Genomic DNA, 15,820 nt, shown 5'->3' with positions numbered 1-15,820 from the left:
TTTGATAATAAATAAGTCACCCTTCCATTAGTCTTTTCCGGCTAACACCGTCCACATACTGTGTGTGGCAAGATAGTGAGTCAGTCTGGCGGAAGACGCGTCTTGGTAGGTTTTGAAATGAGACAGAGGCGGGTAGGGATGTCCTGATGCTCTTACCCAAGGAGAAAGCAGGCAGCATTTCTCTATCAGCGGGGTATGATGGTAGAGATGCACCGACTGAAAGCCAGTGGCCTAGGTTTGGTTAGAATTGTTTCTCAGAGGGCACACATGAAAATGAAAATGGTAGAGTTTGCCTCCCAGCCATCGTACCCGCTGCCCCAGAGTGAGGCTACTGTTTGGTTCAGGATTCAGGTGGGGTTGCAGATACCCTGTCTTGACTAATTATTTCTGGGTTAAGGGGCTTTTGTTCAGTTTGCTTTAATCAAGGAATTCCTTTTTTTTTTTTTTTAATGGTTAGAAAGTATGTAGTTAAAACTACCCAAAACTGGAACCACTAAGATTTTTGTGCTGGCTTACTATGTATGCATCTTAAAGTCCTCACCATTACCTTTGGCATCAAGCTCCTGATATGGACCCCGGAGCTCTGCATTCTTTTTTAAAATTTATTTATTTATTTATGTAATCTCTCTACCCAATGTGGGGCTCTAACTCACGACCCCGAGACCAAGAGTCGGATGCTCCTCTGACTGAGCCAGCCAAGCGCCCCTGAGCTCTGCATTCTTGATCCCAGAGATGGCAGACACATTTGCAGAATCACTTTTACTTAAGACTAATCATTTTGTTAGTCTAGTATGCATATGTATGAGTACTAACCAAGCATGCCTGTTTTCATGTTGTGATAGTTCAATTAAGCAGTTAATGGAAGTTAGTAATAATCCTAGAATATCAGTGCTGGAAGGGACCTCAGAGACCAGCCTAATGGTTTTAGAAATGAGAAATCTGAGGCCTGCACCTCACCCATGCCAACATACTGAACTGCCTCTGTGAGGAGTCATGCATCACATGAATTAAAATAGGTACGCTTAGTCAATTGAGTAAATATTTATTGCCCTTCTGTTATTTGCAAGGCAATATATGTTAAAAACTCTACCCTAAAAGTTTCCACCATGTACCTCAAATCCTAAACATGCCATTTTTATGAGGTCTCTTGGAATTTCCTGAGGAAACTAATATATACATGGTTATCTGTATTAAGATATGTGTGTGCGTGCATGCATGCATGTGTGCGTGGTTATCTATATTAAGGTATATCTATATCTATATGTCTTCACGCCTTTTCTATCTGGGACCCAGAGCTGTCCAGCAACCTCATTTGCTGAGAGCGTGGCCAGGAACAGGGAGGATGCCCAGAATGTGTCTGAGCAGTCACAATGACTGCCAGAATATGCCTGTTACCCACTCACAAGAACCACCCCCTCCCCAAGCTCTCCCTCAGAGCCTGTTTACACTAACTTTAGACACAACTCTAACAGACTTGGATGTGCTAAGCATGGAGTAGAGAAGCAGCAGCTGGGAAGGAAACTGAAAGAGAACCAACACCTTCTTTGACAAGAGGAAATGAGGGGAAAAGTTCAAAGCAGGCAGAGAACAAAAGCCCATAGTTTCAGGCCACCTTGCTTAAGGAGAGACAGCTCTCCCCATCTCAGAGGCTCTAGGGGGTGTCCCAGTATTACAGAGGGGGATTGTGATTTAAGATCATGGGAGTGGCCTCCAGTCATTAAGTGAAAGTTAAATAATGTTTGTGATAGATCCTGTATTAAAGTTTAGAAGATTTGCATCCAAAGCGGCTCAAATAAAAATTGTTTTGGCACTTGAAGAAGTAAAACCATGGCGAATCTGGAAAAACTCAGGTATGCAAAAGTGGCTTTTCCGCCCAGCCAGAGAAAGAGAGGAGACTGTTTTAATATATTCTCATCATCCCAGATTCTGGCCTGCCTTTCTAACCTGCAACAAGAGAGGGCCTTTTTCTGAAACAGGACATTTACCTCACTTGAATTATCACATAAAGGACAGGAAAAATTACATGATGCATGTGAAAGTTGATTGCTGATATCAGATAGTTTATCATTTTCCTTTTATATCAGAGCTGATGTCATGGTGCTCCCAATGTTAAATCTTGGTTTTACACACGGGGAAAAACATTCGAGCCCCATTATCTGTCCTTGGAGGCCTGAAGGGTTTGGGGTCTCTTGGGCCATTCTCTGTGGCCCCTAAAGGGTGAGGCAGAATGCTAAGGGTAAGTCAGGTGGGCTGCCCCCCACACCTAGACTTGCAGAGCCTCCCCTCCTTCCATGCGCAACCACTGCAACAACCGAGCTCTAGAAAGGGGCACTATGCGATGTGTCTCTTAGCCCAGCGTCCTGAACCTCCTTGGACCATCTGCACCTGTTTGTTGCGTGGAAATTACTATCATTAAGACCATGTTGCCACCAAGACTCTTTCCTCCCCATGCCCTTCCCATCTGTGATTCTTCTCCACTCTCCTTTACCTTCTTATGTTTTGTCCCCAGCACCCATGTCGGTCTCACTAAGTGTGCAGTCAAATAGCATTAGACAAGCAAACACACAGGGCAAGTGCTACTCACATATGCCCCCTGCCTCTATCCCACATTCCAGTGGGATCTCACTTCCAAAGAGGTGCATTGGCTTTCATCACTGCACAAAGGGTTCAGGGGCAATGTCAAGTTCTTTGCCTGTTAGCTGCCAGCCCATAGCTACACGGTCGGCTGAATACCATGCTGATGATGACAGTCTTTGTAAAATACACATTTCCACAAAATAACTTGGATATATTTTCTTTTCACAGTTACACACAGGTTTGAAATATGCCATGGAATGCTTGTCTGTGCTTTTTTTTTTTTTTTTAATCACAAATGTGTATCTGAAGAAAAAAATTGACACATACCTCCCAGTAACATCACTATAAATAATATGTGTACATTGAAAGGAAATTGTATACCTTAAATCATAGGAACTGATAGACTATAATGAAACACATTTATAGGAATTACTGGAATGGCATTTATCCTTAATATGACTTAGACTGTTCACTGGAATAGTCGGTAATATATAAATGTCTGCTTCAAAGTTTGGGGACTCAGTGGTTTTCATTTGAGGGAGCTGGTTGAAGAAAACATTGAAATAATGCACTTAACTATTCCTTGTTTTTTTAGCATGCACATCTCTGAAAGCCAACAAGAATTCTTCAGAATGCTGGATGAAAAAATTGAAAAGGTAAGAAGTAAAATAAATGAACCACTTGTTTCAAGGGAAATATGCTCACTGCCTCATGAGTGAAGGTAATAATATTCTGATTTCTGTGTTACAAAGCTGTTCTTGTAAGGGGATGGGTAGAGAGTTAAAACAAAAGTCTCCCCTCACACCAAAAAAAAAAAAAAATGTGACTATGACAATGTTTAATGTATGCTAGAGCAGCACCCAAGATCCTAGGCTTGTTGATCATTAATTAACATGTGTAGGGCCAAATAGAGACTAGTAAGAGCCTTTGCCTAGAGACAGAACATTGCTATCCCTGCACATTGTCTGCACCTGATACCCTGCTCTCACTTGAGACGGCAAGCAAGAAGGTCGTTAGTGCCTGTCAAAACCTATGGAGTGTCCACTATATGCCTGACGCTGCTGTGAGTTCTGTACAAACATCGCATGCGTGTTGCAGTCAATACCCACCGCAGGGAAATGGCTCAGAGACAGGTATCATCTGCATTTTACAGACAAGGAAACTAAGGCTCAGAATACTTGAATAACTTACCAAGGTTTGCAAGGCCACTAGTGGTCAAGTTGGAATTCCAGCCCACATCTGCCTGACCCCAAAGCAGAATCTCCCAAATTGCTTCTCTAAGAGCGTGGGGATTTTACATTGACAGGAAGATCTGTGTGGAAATTGAACCCATACTTAGGATCTCAGAGTGCCATATGCTGATCAACTGAATGAAGTATGGAATATGGTAAGAATTAAAGGCTTACTTACATACTTGTAGAATTTAAATTCATCACTGCAGGGGGTGAATTTTAAATACTACAGTTATAAATCTGAGTATTACCATTTGAAAACCCTGTTCTGAAGAAGAGTAAAATTCTAAATTCAGAACATAGCACAACTATGATTAAGGCATCATGGGCCAGTTTTGCCTTTGAAGTTTTTTCCATTTTAATTTTTATTTATTTTTTACTTTTTGTGGCACTTTTATCTGAGCATTCCTTCATGAATTCCTAAGTTATGACATATATCACTCAATGGAAAATAATGAAGGGCTTAAATTCATCAGTATTTTAGCAGCAGACCTCATTCTGAAGTGGACCTCCTTAAAGAATAGTTGTGCAATCTTCTAATGCACCATTAAAGGACCACATATGTTGCCAATGTGAAAGGTAGAGATGGATGATGAATTAGAATGGAACTTTAACCTACAGTATTACTTGGCTATGCATAAATACTCCTTTGCATATAATTTATTTTATTTTATTTTATTTTTAGAGAGGGAGAGTGAAGGGGCAGAGGGAGAGAGAGAGAGAGAGAAAGAATCTCAAGCAGGCTCCACACCCAGGGCTGAGCCCAACTCAGGGCTCGATCTCACCACCGTGAGATCATGACCTGAGCCAAAACCAAGAGTCAGATGCTCAACCAGCTGAGCTACTCGGGTACCCCCTTTTTTTTTTTTAAGTGACATCCTGGCTTACATATGACTTTTTAGATTGAAAACTTCATCTGGGAGTAATTACCAAGTTTCACATACTCGTTCAAAAGCTGTTCAACTTGTCAATAACATTTGTTTTAGTAAAGAAAGGCAAAAAAATAAATATTTTTTTTCCCACTGTAATGGTGAAGACCTTTTCTTTCTCAGTTTGTTTGGGCTCCATGGCAATAAAAAGATCTTCTTAGTAGTCGGGGTTAGTCTGTAAAAGTTGAAACCTGAATAGTAAGTATCTTTTAACCAAAAGTTACAAACCCTGACAAGGCATTTAAGATGATCTAATCCCTTCCTGGTGTGTTTCCGTAATTGAAATTCTACCTCCTTTTACTCAAAGCTGGAATTCATTGTTCGCATCTGAAATCCGACTTCCCTTTTTCCTTTTGCATCCAGGGTATAGACTATGATGTGTCTAACACAACAAAAGCAAAGTTTATAACTTGATCATTTGTTGGATGGAACCTTCCCTGGACAAAGGAGCATTTGTAGATTCAACATAAACAGTATTCCCACTATGGAATACATTTATGTTCGAAGAGCTGTTATGTAATCTGTGACATGCACCCAGTTATAGATTTCTAGGGGAATTTTCTATCCGGTCTGAACCAGGCTTTCCTGTTTCTTCCCTCTTATCTAAAGTTCATCTTTCTGAATATTTTGTACATGCTGTTCTGTGTATTATTTCACCATTGAGCCTCTAAGATTAAAATGTTCCTTCTTAATATATGCATTTGACTTAATATAATCTTCACTATATTTTATATAACCAAGATTGGAAGTGGATTCTTATAAATTATTTTCCTGACTTTCCACCATTGCTAAATATTTCTTTAGTCCAAGCTAGCCTGAGGACAACCATAAATGCGACTCAGATCTATTCTTTAGGTTTTATAGGGTTGATTTTAAAAAGCAAAAAACAGGGGCATCTGGCTGGCACACTCAGTTAAGCGTCCAGCTCTTGGTTTCAGTTCAGGTCATGATCTCGGGGTTGTAAGATCGAGCCCCACATCGGGCTCCACCCTGAGCACAGAGTCAGCTTCAGACTCTCTCTCCCTCTGCCCCTCCCTGCTCTGTGCATTCTCTCTCTCTCTCTCTCTCTCAAATAAATAAATAAATCTTTAAAAAACAAAAACACCTCAGGAGCTTCATGCTGAAAATTGGAGTCATTCTAAGAGGGCTTGAGTTTTGAGATTTAATCTCTCAGAAATATCCAGGGATTCCTTTTTCTTCCTTCAATTGATAAGAAGCAAAATTGACTGAATGTGCAGAGATTTAAATCTGCCCTTCTTTGATTCTTCCTTTATATTTATTGAATGTCTGTAGGACATGGTTTCAATTTACCCTTCAACTCTCGACACCAAAAGAAATCTCTGTTGCTCTCAAGAGACATGTAAAAGTACCATTAGTATAAAGAAAGTATAGTATAAAGACTGTTAGATGGTCTCATATTTACAGTGGAACTTAAGTTGGATGGCTCTAGTTCGCACCTTCAGCTGGACCAGCATTTTCTAAGAAGTTAATGATGGCAAAGGAAAGTAAGTAGCAAAAATGCCTTTAAAAAACTTACCACTTACTGAGTACCAGATAGTTATGCAGGATAGAAAATAGATAGGAAATTTGGGATACAAAATATGTAGGTAACAGTCCCTGGCCTTGAGGAGCTCAATTTTCAAAGTAAGTTTCTTTCACAATGTTTCTTTCACAATGTTTTACTGATTGGAACCCTTCATCCATCACCCCCTTCTCCCCACACCCCCCCTGCCCTCCCGTCGTCACCGGGAGCCAGGTCCTCCTGTACCGAACACAAGTGTTTGTTGGGTCAGGTGTTGAAACTTGAGGTCCCATTAACCAGGCAGCCAGGACAGCTTCCTGGACACTTGGTACCATTTCCACTGCGCTGGCATCTAGAAGGCCAGGACACTGAGTTGCATCTGGGAGAGCTTTGGTCAGGAGAGCAATGAGAGTTCCAAAGAACTTTATAACCTCTATTTGATTTACTTCTGCATTTCCTTTGTGGAGAGTAAAATTCCTATGACACAATAGGAGCACTTCGTTTACTTTTACCTCATTTTGTTTTACTCGGATATTCAATTGGAGTATGACCTGAGCTGAAGAAGGCAGAAACTTAACAGATTGAGCCATCCAGACGTCCCAAGACAGCTCTTAATATTAAATAAAGAATGTCTCAGTACAGTGCCATTTGCATCTGATTAGTTTTTCTCAAGCAAGACTTTGTAAGCTTTGTTAAGCTGTGAGCATCTTTTTGGAATCTTATAAAAGTTATAGAGACTCTCCCTATAAAAATGCACATATCATATACACAGATTTCTTAAGTAAAATGTCAGGGTTTGATAATTCCCTGGAGCCTGTCCCTGGGCCCCAGGCCAAGAACCTGTGGATTTCTTTATGATGGCATTTCATTGATGTGCTGCTTCCCTCTGATCCAGGGGCTATCTGGCACCCGTGAACCTTACTAGCAATGATCCATATAGATCTCTGGTTTTAAAGACTAGGAAACTCCACACAAACCCATTCTCCTTTTCTTACTGCCCTTCCTTCCTCTCAAAAGTAGTGATAGTACTTCACCCCCTGAGGATGAGTGACCAGCACATCTACCGTATCATCTCGCTTATTCCTGTATGAGCTTGAGATTCTGTCACTGTTGAATGGAATTATTCATTATAACCTTTTGAGGAAATGTATGAGAAAGAGCAGCTCTGGATTTAAAATCAGCTGATTTTAAAGGACGTTTGTTCATCAATAGACTTGTACATCTATTAAAAAAATCATTTACACTTAGAAAATGTTTGCATTCCTGCAGTGGCCTGATTCCCTTGGCCCCAGAACTAACCTAGCTGGTGAGAAAGAGCCTATCTGCATTTATAAATTTATTTCAAGGGCTCTTCCTCGTAATATTACATCAGCTCAGTCTGAACCATGTCTTGAATCAATGTGTTGGAGATCAGAAGGTGTTTGCTTTTCACCTGGTGAAGAGAGTGATTAGCATGTAATTTACGAACCATGATGTTTGGTTCTATATATAAACTATCCCTGCAGGGGACTGTGTAACTTCAGAGTTGCTATAGAATCAGATACAATGTGTGGCAGATGCAGCTGATGATAGGTTTTACTCTCTGGGCCCCTGTTTGAAGGCCTCCTCAGTGCCCACTAGGGAAGAGAAACATGGGACTGTTGTATCAAATCCTAAGGAATGTTACACAGCCTGCCTGTGTGTGCAGAGGAAATCATAGGGTGTGCCTCCCTTCTTGCTTTTCACTTTTAGCAACAGCCAAGGCCCTCAACAGCCCTCAACAGTGGTGGAGAGAGGCTCCTGCTGGCATGTCTATTTTGCAAGTGGGCTGGTTTGCCAATATCATTTCATTAAACAGTTTTGTGTTCCACAGTAAGCATAGTATGGCCTTGCTAATAACCAGACCCTTCCTGTGTCCCCTTGCCCTCCACCCCCCTGCCTTGCCTTCCCTCTCTCCTGTGTGTACCTTTCCTCATTCATCAGCCAAATTAAAGCTGTAATTACAAGGGTAAGGATGGGACTCAGTCCTGTTTTGTTTTTCTCCCTACTGAATAGTCATGATGATAACGCTGGTGTAGGAACCACTGGCAAAGCGTGTGCACGCTCTGGGCTAAGATGCTAAGGTAGCTGATAGGAATAGATGGTGCGGCCAAGGAAGATAGAGCAGGCAACGAGCCTGAAAGAAATGAAACACTCGGTCTCTGCTTGCTTTCTTTTTTCTGGAGGGCTTGATTTTCTGAGAATTCTTGAGGTACTATCAGCCGGGCTCTTTAGGGAGCAGCAGAGAAGAGTTCAGATTCCAGAACGATGCGGTACATGAATGCAAATAAGAACCCTCCCGTTTTTATGAATGAAGTGTGGCCGACAGTAATGTAGGGCACAACCAGTGAATGGTGTCATTTTGCCATGGTGCAGTAGTTAGGCAAGGGAGGGCAGCCCAAGGTACCACTCAGAGCAGAGACAGTGATGCTGGTGTGGGCCGTTCCCTTGTTCCCATTCAGTTTCTCCTTCCCGTCCTCTTCCTGGGCTGTTTCCCTTTGTCTGCATGGCCTTTCCATTCTTTGCGTTTGGCAGCCATGGGCATTGTCTTAACCCTCTGGGCTAGGATTTGTCTTTGGGAATCATTTGTCTTTGCTTCCCCAGAACCTAGCACAGGGCCTAGGACAGAACAGATGCTTAGCACACTTGTTGAATGAGGGAATGGTACAAATAAGACCATGGGGCTTAGCAGAAGCGAAAGCATACAAAGGAAGGAGGTATGGTCAGGCAGCCTCCTACAGTAGAGGGCTCAGCAAGACAGGAGGTGCTCTTAACAAAGAACAGCACAATAAGTAGCTAGCGGGTGCAGAGCCAAGACCTGCATTGAGAGAGGTCAAGGAAAGAGGCAGCACAGAGGAAGACAAAGAGCCTTGCTTCCAACCCCAGGCCAGATCTGAGAACCAGCTCCAGTTGTAGCTGTGTGGCCCCAGGCTGATTGTTAGACCTTTCTGATCCTCTGGCTCCTCTTCGAAAAATTTGCATAACAATACCAACTTGTCTGGGAAATTAGAGCTAATTCACCAGAGTCTGGCGGAGGGTTTGGTCCGTTGGACATGCTTGAAGTTGTTTGTATCCTTATCATCAAGGCCATTTGTAGAGACTGAGGGGAGGTGGGTTTTGAGGGGGCAAAAATTGAAACTAAAAATGCAGAACTTAACAGCTTGAATTTTGCTCCAGCAAAAGTGCCTTCCTGTGGTACGGATGTCTCCTTATAGGTGGAGTATTAGAAGAGGATTCTTTGCCAGTGTGCCCTGACCTGCCTCCCTCCCGTGTGGTATAAACGTGTTAAGGAATTAGATTCATGTGAACATTTTTAGCGCCATTCAATAACCTTGCACTAGCTTTTGAGCTGTGATTACAGAACGAGTCAGTGAGTCAGTGGCCTGGGTAGAGCTGGATCCCTATATAGATTTTTCGTGTTTAGAGGGTTCATTCTTTTTTTAACTCTTGTAGATTTTTTAAAACACACTTTTACAAATAGCAATACCAGCCTCAAAAGGCTTGTGACAACAACAAAAACAACAAAAAGTTAGGAAAGGGGATCTCCGCAAAAATCATTAAAACAGTAAAACTGACTTCTTTTGATTCATTTAATGAGCATAACTGGGATGTGTTCTCTGGACACAGAAATGAGCCAGGGGCCATAGGAGGTGCATAATTTAAAAGTTGGGTTTTTGCCTTTAGGGAACGTCTAATCTAGAAGCATAAAATTTCGAGTTGAGAGGAACTTTAGAGAATATCTTATCGATTGCCCCCAACTCTTTGAAATTCCCACTAAGCAAATCCTCTGTAGCAAAGAATGACACATGCCCATTTATATCATTTGGGAAGGAATTACGAAGCATATTATGTTCTGTACATGTCTTGAAAGTTTATTCTGAGATAATCTTGTATTAATGGATACTTATTCCTCTCTTTGAAGTTCTGTTGAGTGGAGACATACTCTGTTTCATTCCTAGAAAAAGCATTCTTGGAGCAGATAATTCTAGATTGCCCTCATTTAATCCCATTTTCCTACATAGATTCAAAAGAGGAGTACCAAAGTTCTTTAAACTCATATTCCCAAAATTGGTTGTTGGAGGTTTGGAGACATTTAATCATATCCTGCCTCCCTTCTGGGTTCTTAACAAACTGAAAATTGACACAAGGAGCCGGGTGACTGTCATGGGTCAGTGTCTCCCTTATTCATGAGCCTCGTAATTCCCAAATGCAGAGCTTCTAGTAAACTAGTTCGGAATATATTTGCAACACTTAAAACATCGAAAGGATCTACAGCTGGAATATATAAAGAAGTACTATTAATACAAACCAATAAAATCATCGATGAAACTTCTGGGTCGGTATCCTTGAAATTCTTTTACATCTATATAATAAAGTTTACTGAAGCATTCTGTGTTTGATAGCAAAGAGAAAGGCCCCAGAAGCAGCCTAAGTGTCTACCTGTGGAGGAATGAGTAGATGAAACTGTAGGAATCTGCAGTGGAGTATTATACAGCAGTTAAAGGAAATGAATCAGGTATATATATATATATATATATATATATATATATATATATATGGTATGGACTGTATAGATTTGAAACCATATTACGTGAACAAAGGAATATGCAGAATGATAAAAATTGTATGATACCATCCCAATTAAAAAATGTAAAAATGCTGTACGTTGTTTAGGGATGGACATTCAGCAAGTATTTATGAAGTACTGGCTACATGCCATGTGCACTGATAGACGTATACACGTGTGTATGCACACATTGATATGGTATATTTTTATATGATATATTTATATATGGATGTGTTTATATCTGTTATATATTTAAACATGCATATACACATAAAGCATAGTTTATTTGATAGAGTAAAAATATGAATGTTAGAGTATCAAAAATGAGCTGAGAGGCCGCCTACTAAACCCATGACCATTGTGCCTGGGGACAGGGGAATGGGGACTGGGACAGCAATTTCATCAGGGAGGGCAGAAGCTAGAAGCAGATGTTACAAAATATCACTGCTTCTTATGTCCAAGTGATAGAAATAGTCTTTGTTACATTCTTTCTACTTTTCTGTACCTTTTAAATTTCTCAAGATTAACAGAAGTCTATGAAAACAGGAAAATGTTTATGACAAAATGTCTAGTGGGAAAAAGCAGATTAAATAGTGGTCATGAGTCTTGCTCACACTTTCCACAGCATCCCAGCATATGCAGTTTGGTGGAAGACAACCAACAGGCAGTAATATACAGGCACCGAGAAATGCTCTAAGTCACCTGAAATGGTCCTTTTTTAGATTTCCTTTGAAATCATTATTCCCAAGGATTCTGATAGTCATGACCAGAGATGTAGTTGACTTCTGTTGATTGTTATTCTTATTGGCCAGTTGGCCAAATATGAGGCAATCCTTAATTTAATCAGAGCTTCCCATTAGGCTAAATAGTCCCCACAAATCCAGTCACTTCGGCTTGCCTCAGCCTGTCATGTGTCCTCTGGACCCCCCTCAGTTGTCATCCTTGTAGAGTGCTCATTCCCAGGAAATGTGTTGGGTTCATCAGGCCAGTAGGCCCCTCAGGATCCGTAATGAAGTCCCATGGACCTGCTTTCCCTTCTCTTTTAGTGTGCAGCTTGGCCACCTTAGCCATGTCCTGGATGAGGAAGGAAGCCACATGGACATGCTGTCCCCATCCCGGGGCCCAAGACACCCACTCCTCATTGCCCTTTGGGCTTTCTCCCCATCCTATCTGGCTACTCCACTCTTCTCTACCTTTTATAGGCAGGGACCTCCCATCAGGAGCTGTGGTCCTCTTCCTGGCCGGATGCATGTGCTTTCTATTCTGAAAGCAAAGAGAAAGGGAAGGGATGGTGAGCACTGATCGAGCAGACAAGGTTGCTCCTCTCTGTGGAGAGGAAGAAAAGGAACCAACCTTTCACACTTTCTCCTCTCTAGTCTGCTAGCTTATGAGCAGTAAGAGGGGCAAACCCAACATCCTCCATTCTGTCCACATATGCCTGGCTGAGTCAGTCACCATCCATAGGGCCTTGGGGGTGGGACAGGGAGTGGTAATGAGAAGGGCCTGCTGGGTTCCCTAACCTAGCAGGAGAGCTAATTCCCATCTGACTCCTTCTGACTGTTCTCAGTTAAAAACTGTAAGGAAAGGAAGTGGGTACTTAGTCTCACCCAATCTCCAACCGTGTTCAGTGTACATTCTAGGGTATAAGCAATTAGTTCTGAACAAAGAGCTCTAAAAAGCCTGTCTGGAAAACACGTCTTTGTCAAGAGGCATATGGATTGAAATCCCAAACTTGCTATAGCCATTGTCCTGAAGGAGGTGAACCCCAGAGAAGCCATGAGGCTTCATGTCCTAGAGGAAGTGAACCCTAGAGGAGACTTCATGTCTAGAAGAAGTGAATCCTAGAGGAGACACATGAGGCTTCATGTCTAGAGGAAGTGAACCTTAGAGGGGACCCACAAGGCTCAATCTACCAAGTAGGTTGACCTGGCCTGGGGGTGAGGGGGTGGTATTTAAATCTTAACTCTTACACCTGAGAGTAGACTAAGACATCCCTTTGAATTAAGTCCATCAAATGGCCTGGAAATCTTCCACAAAGAATTCCACAAAAATTTATGTTATATCTATTTATCATTAGAAGGAATCGGTTACAACAGGGAAAAATTTTATAAGATAACATTAAGTGGAAAAAAATGTGTCTGTCATAGGATTGAAACTATATAAAAATGACAGATATATGGACAGAGATTTAAATGAAACTTGGAAACTGTCCAATCAATTAGGTAGATTGTAGGAAAACTTTATTTTGATTGATGGTTTTCTTGTTTGTAAAATAAGAACAATTTTATAAAAATGACATTTTAGAAGAGAACTCTGACCCCATCTTGAGAGACATTTCTCTCAAGACAGAAGTTATCTCTGTTGCTTGAGCTTCTAGGAAGAGGGCCAAACCCTTGACTGTTGACCTCTGAACCCACTGACGGTAATTCTTTTCATTGCAACAGGGGTGGGCAAATTATGGTCCATGAGCCAAATCCAGCTCACGGAACAAGAACGGTTTTTACGTGTTTCAATGGTTGGGAAAAGCAAAAAACAGAATATTTTTTCTGACGTGAAAAATTACGTGAAATTCCAATTTTAGTGTCCACAAATAAAGTTTTATTGGAACACAGCCAGTCTTATTCTTCTCCTTTTATCTATGGCTGCCTTCATGCTTCCAACAGCAGAGCTGAGTGGCAACAGAGACCGTATGGAATGCAAAGCTTAAAATATTTACTGTTTGGCCCTTCACAGAGAAGGTTGCCAACTCCTGCCTCCGACATCAGTTCACTATGGCCTAGAGATAGGAACCTCCCACCTTTATCCTCATTCCTGCTCACTTCCTGGGGTGGAGGGGGGGGGGCGCGGGGAGAAGGAGCATCATTGAAGTCATCTGAGTGCCAGTGTCAGATAAAGCTTGAGAAATATGTGCCTTAAAGCTTCTAAAATACCCTCCTTTTTGTTCGTAGAATGAGGATTCGGGTATAATAAACACTTCATGGGGGTTTTAAGGCCGCGTAGTTAATACGTGCTCTCTCTTGGAAATGAAAAGCTCAGTATACTGGGACTGTTGTCCCTGGTGCTGTTATCATGGCGATTATGCCTCTGTCTGGTCAAAGAAGCCGTCACAAGCTGTCACGCTCCTGCTGCTCTTTACAAACGAGACCTTTTTCCAACCGAAATAATAACGCGTGAGTCTAATTAGAATAAAGCTCATTAGAAACAGAGATGGCCATTAATGCCTTGACTGATTTTTCTAATGAAGTAAGTCGGAGGAGGAGACTTGAACAGCGCAGCTAATTATTTTTGCTTTTCTTTGGCATTTCCTCAAAACTGTGGTTAGAAATTGTTGTTGGACTGTTAGTGAAAATGCTGCTGGAGCGCTGACGGAAGACAGCCTGCCACTTCCAGCCCCGAGGAAGGGGTGGAGGGCGCCTGCTTTGGGACCACTGCCCCGCAGGCGGAGGATGGGGCGGGGCCTTCATTCCACTTTTCCTCTCTTTTCCTGCCTCCTGCCTCCACATCATGGGTGTTCTGGATTCCAGCTCATCATTCACAGATGCTCAAGTTGTGGCATATAGCTCTCCTGCCCCTGTATTCCTGGTTCAGGGACAGAGCTTTTAACTGTCCAGATTCCCGTGGAAATTTGGATCCGAGGTTGCCTCTGGATGGTGATGCCTGGAGGCAAAGGTCGGGGGAATAAGAGGTGTTAGGTGGGCAGAGCAAGGATGTGGCCCCATTAAATTTCTGCGCCAAGATACAGTCGCAGCGGTTGTGTTTCCTTAATCGGGGTGTTCTTGGGCACCCTGAAAGCCCCAGTGCAGGATAGCAGTCGATCCAGGAGGCAAAACTATGTCAAGAAACTGAAACTCAGGATGCCTACGATTAGGAAGAGAGAGGAGGAAGATGAATCATACAAAGGAAGCAGACAGGACGTAGGAGAATCAAAATAATGCACAGGCCAGAAACTAACGGTGGTTCCTGGTGTCATCCAGAGAGGTAAAGGAGAGGAGACTGAATGCTTCCTTTGGTCAGTCAGTCAGTCAGCAAACAAGAGCCTGCTTTATGACAAATGTAGCTCGCAGTTTGAGACAGAAATAAGCCTCATTAAAACAAACTTCCATAATGAGCCTCCGTTACAAAACTTAATGTTCGCTTTCTACAAACATGAGAGTCTTCCGTAAAATATTTAGTTATCTGGCCCCTTTGCAGTACCTGTGAGGTTTTTAATCAGAACTTTGTGACAACAGCCAAGACTGAGTTTAAGACTCCTGGATGAATATTATAAAAAGAGAACCAGACTGGGAATGCAAACTGGTGCAGACACGGTGGAGACAGTATGGAGGTTCCCCAAAAAATTAAAAGTAGAACTACCATATGATCTAGTAATCGCACTACTGGGTATCCACCCAAAGAACACGAAAACAGTAATTTGAAAAGCTATATATACCCTGTGTTTATTGTAGCATTATTTACGATAGCCAAGATATGGAAGCAACCCAAATGTCCATGGACAGATGAGTGGACAAAGAAGATGTGGTGTGTATATATGTGTATATATCCACAATGGAATATGACTCAGCCATAAAAAAGAATGGAATCTTGCCATTTGCAACAACATGGATGGATCTAGAAAGTATAATGCTAAGCGAAATAAGTCAGTCAGAGAAAGACAAATACCATATGACTCCACTCATATGTGGAATTTAGAAACAAAACAAATGAACAAAGAAAAAAAAAAGAGACAAACCCAAAAACAGACTGTTAACTATAGAGAACAAAGAGATGGTTACCAGAGGGGTGGGGGGTGGGGGGGATGGGTGAAATAGGTGGTGGAGATTAAGAGTACACTTTTCATGATGAGCACTGAGTAATGTATAGAATTCCTGAATCACTACATTGTATACCTAAAACTAATATAACACTGTATGTTAACTACACTGGAATTAAATTTTTTTTAAAAAGGGACAGCTGGTGTTCCTATTACACTTGCATT

General features: G+C 41.8%; 1 protein-coding gene across 5 annotated transcripts in view; it reads left to right on the top strand.

Moving 5' to 3' along the window:
- The window catches only part of C7H1orf21 (chromosome 7 C1orf21 homolog), a 263,879-nt gene that overhangs the window by 193,071 nt on the left and 54,988 nt on the right, over positions 1-15,820 (top strand). For all 5 annotated transcript variants that reach the window (XM_078078060.1, XM_078078061.1, XM_078078062.1 and 2 more), the window contains one exon: positions 3,173-3,233. In XM_078078060.1, coding sequence (XP_077934186.1) covers positions 3,173-3,233 — 61 coding nt within the window. The remainder of the gene's footprint in view (positions 1-3,172; positions 3,234-15,820) is intronic.

This window comes from Halichoerus grypus, chromosome 7, assembly GCF_964656455.1.
Source record: "Halichoerus grypus chromosome 7, mHalGry1.hap1.1, whole genome shotgun sequence".
Classification (NCBI taxonomy): Eukaryota; Metazoa; Chordata; class Mammalia; order Carnivora; family Phocidae; genus Halichoerus; species Halichoerus grypus.
The sequence above is the reverse complement of the archived record's forward strand: the minus strand, read 5'-3'. Positions and strand labels throughout refer to the sequence as shown.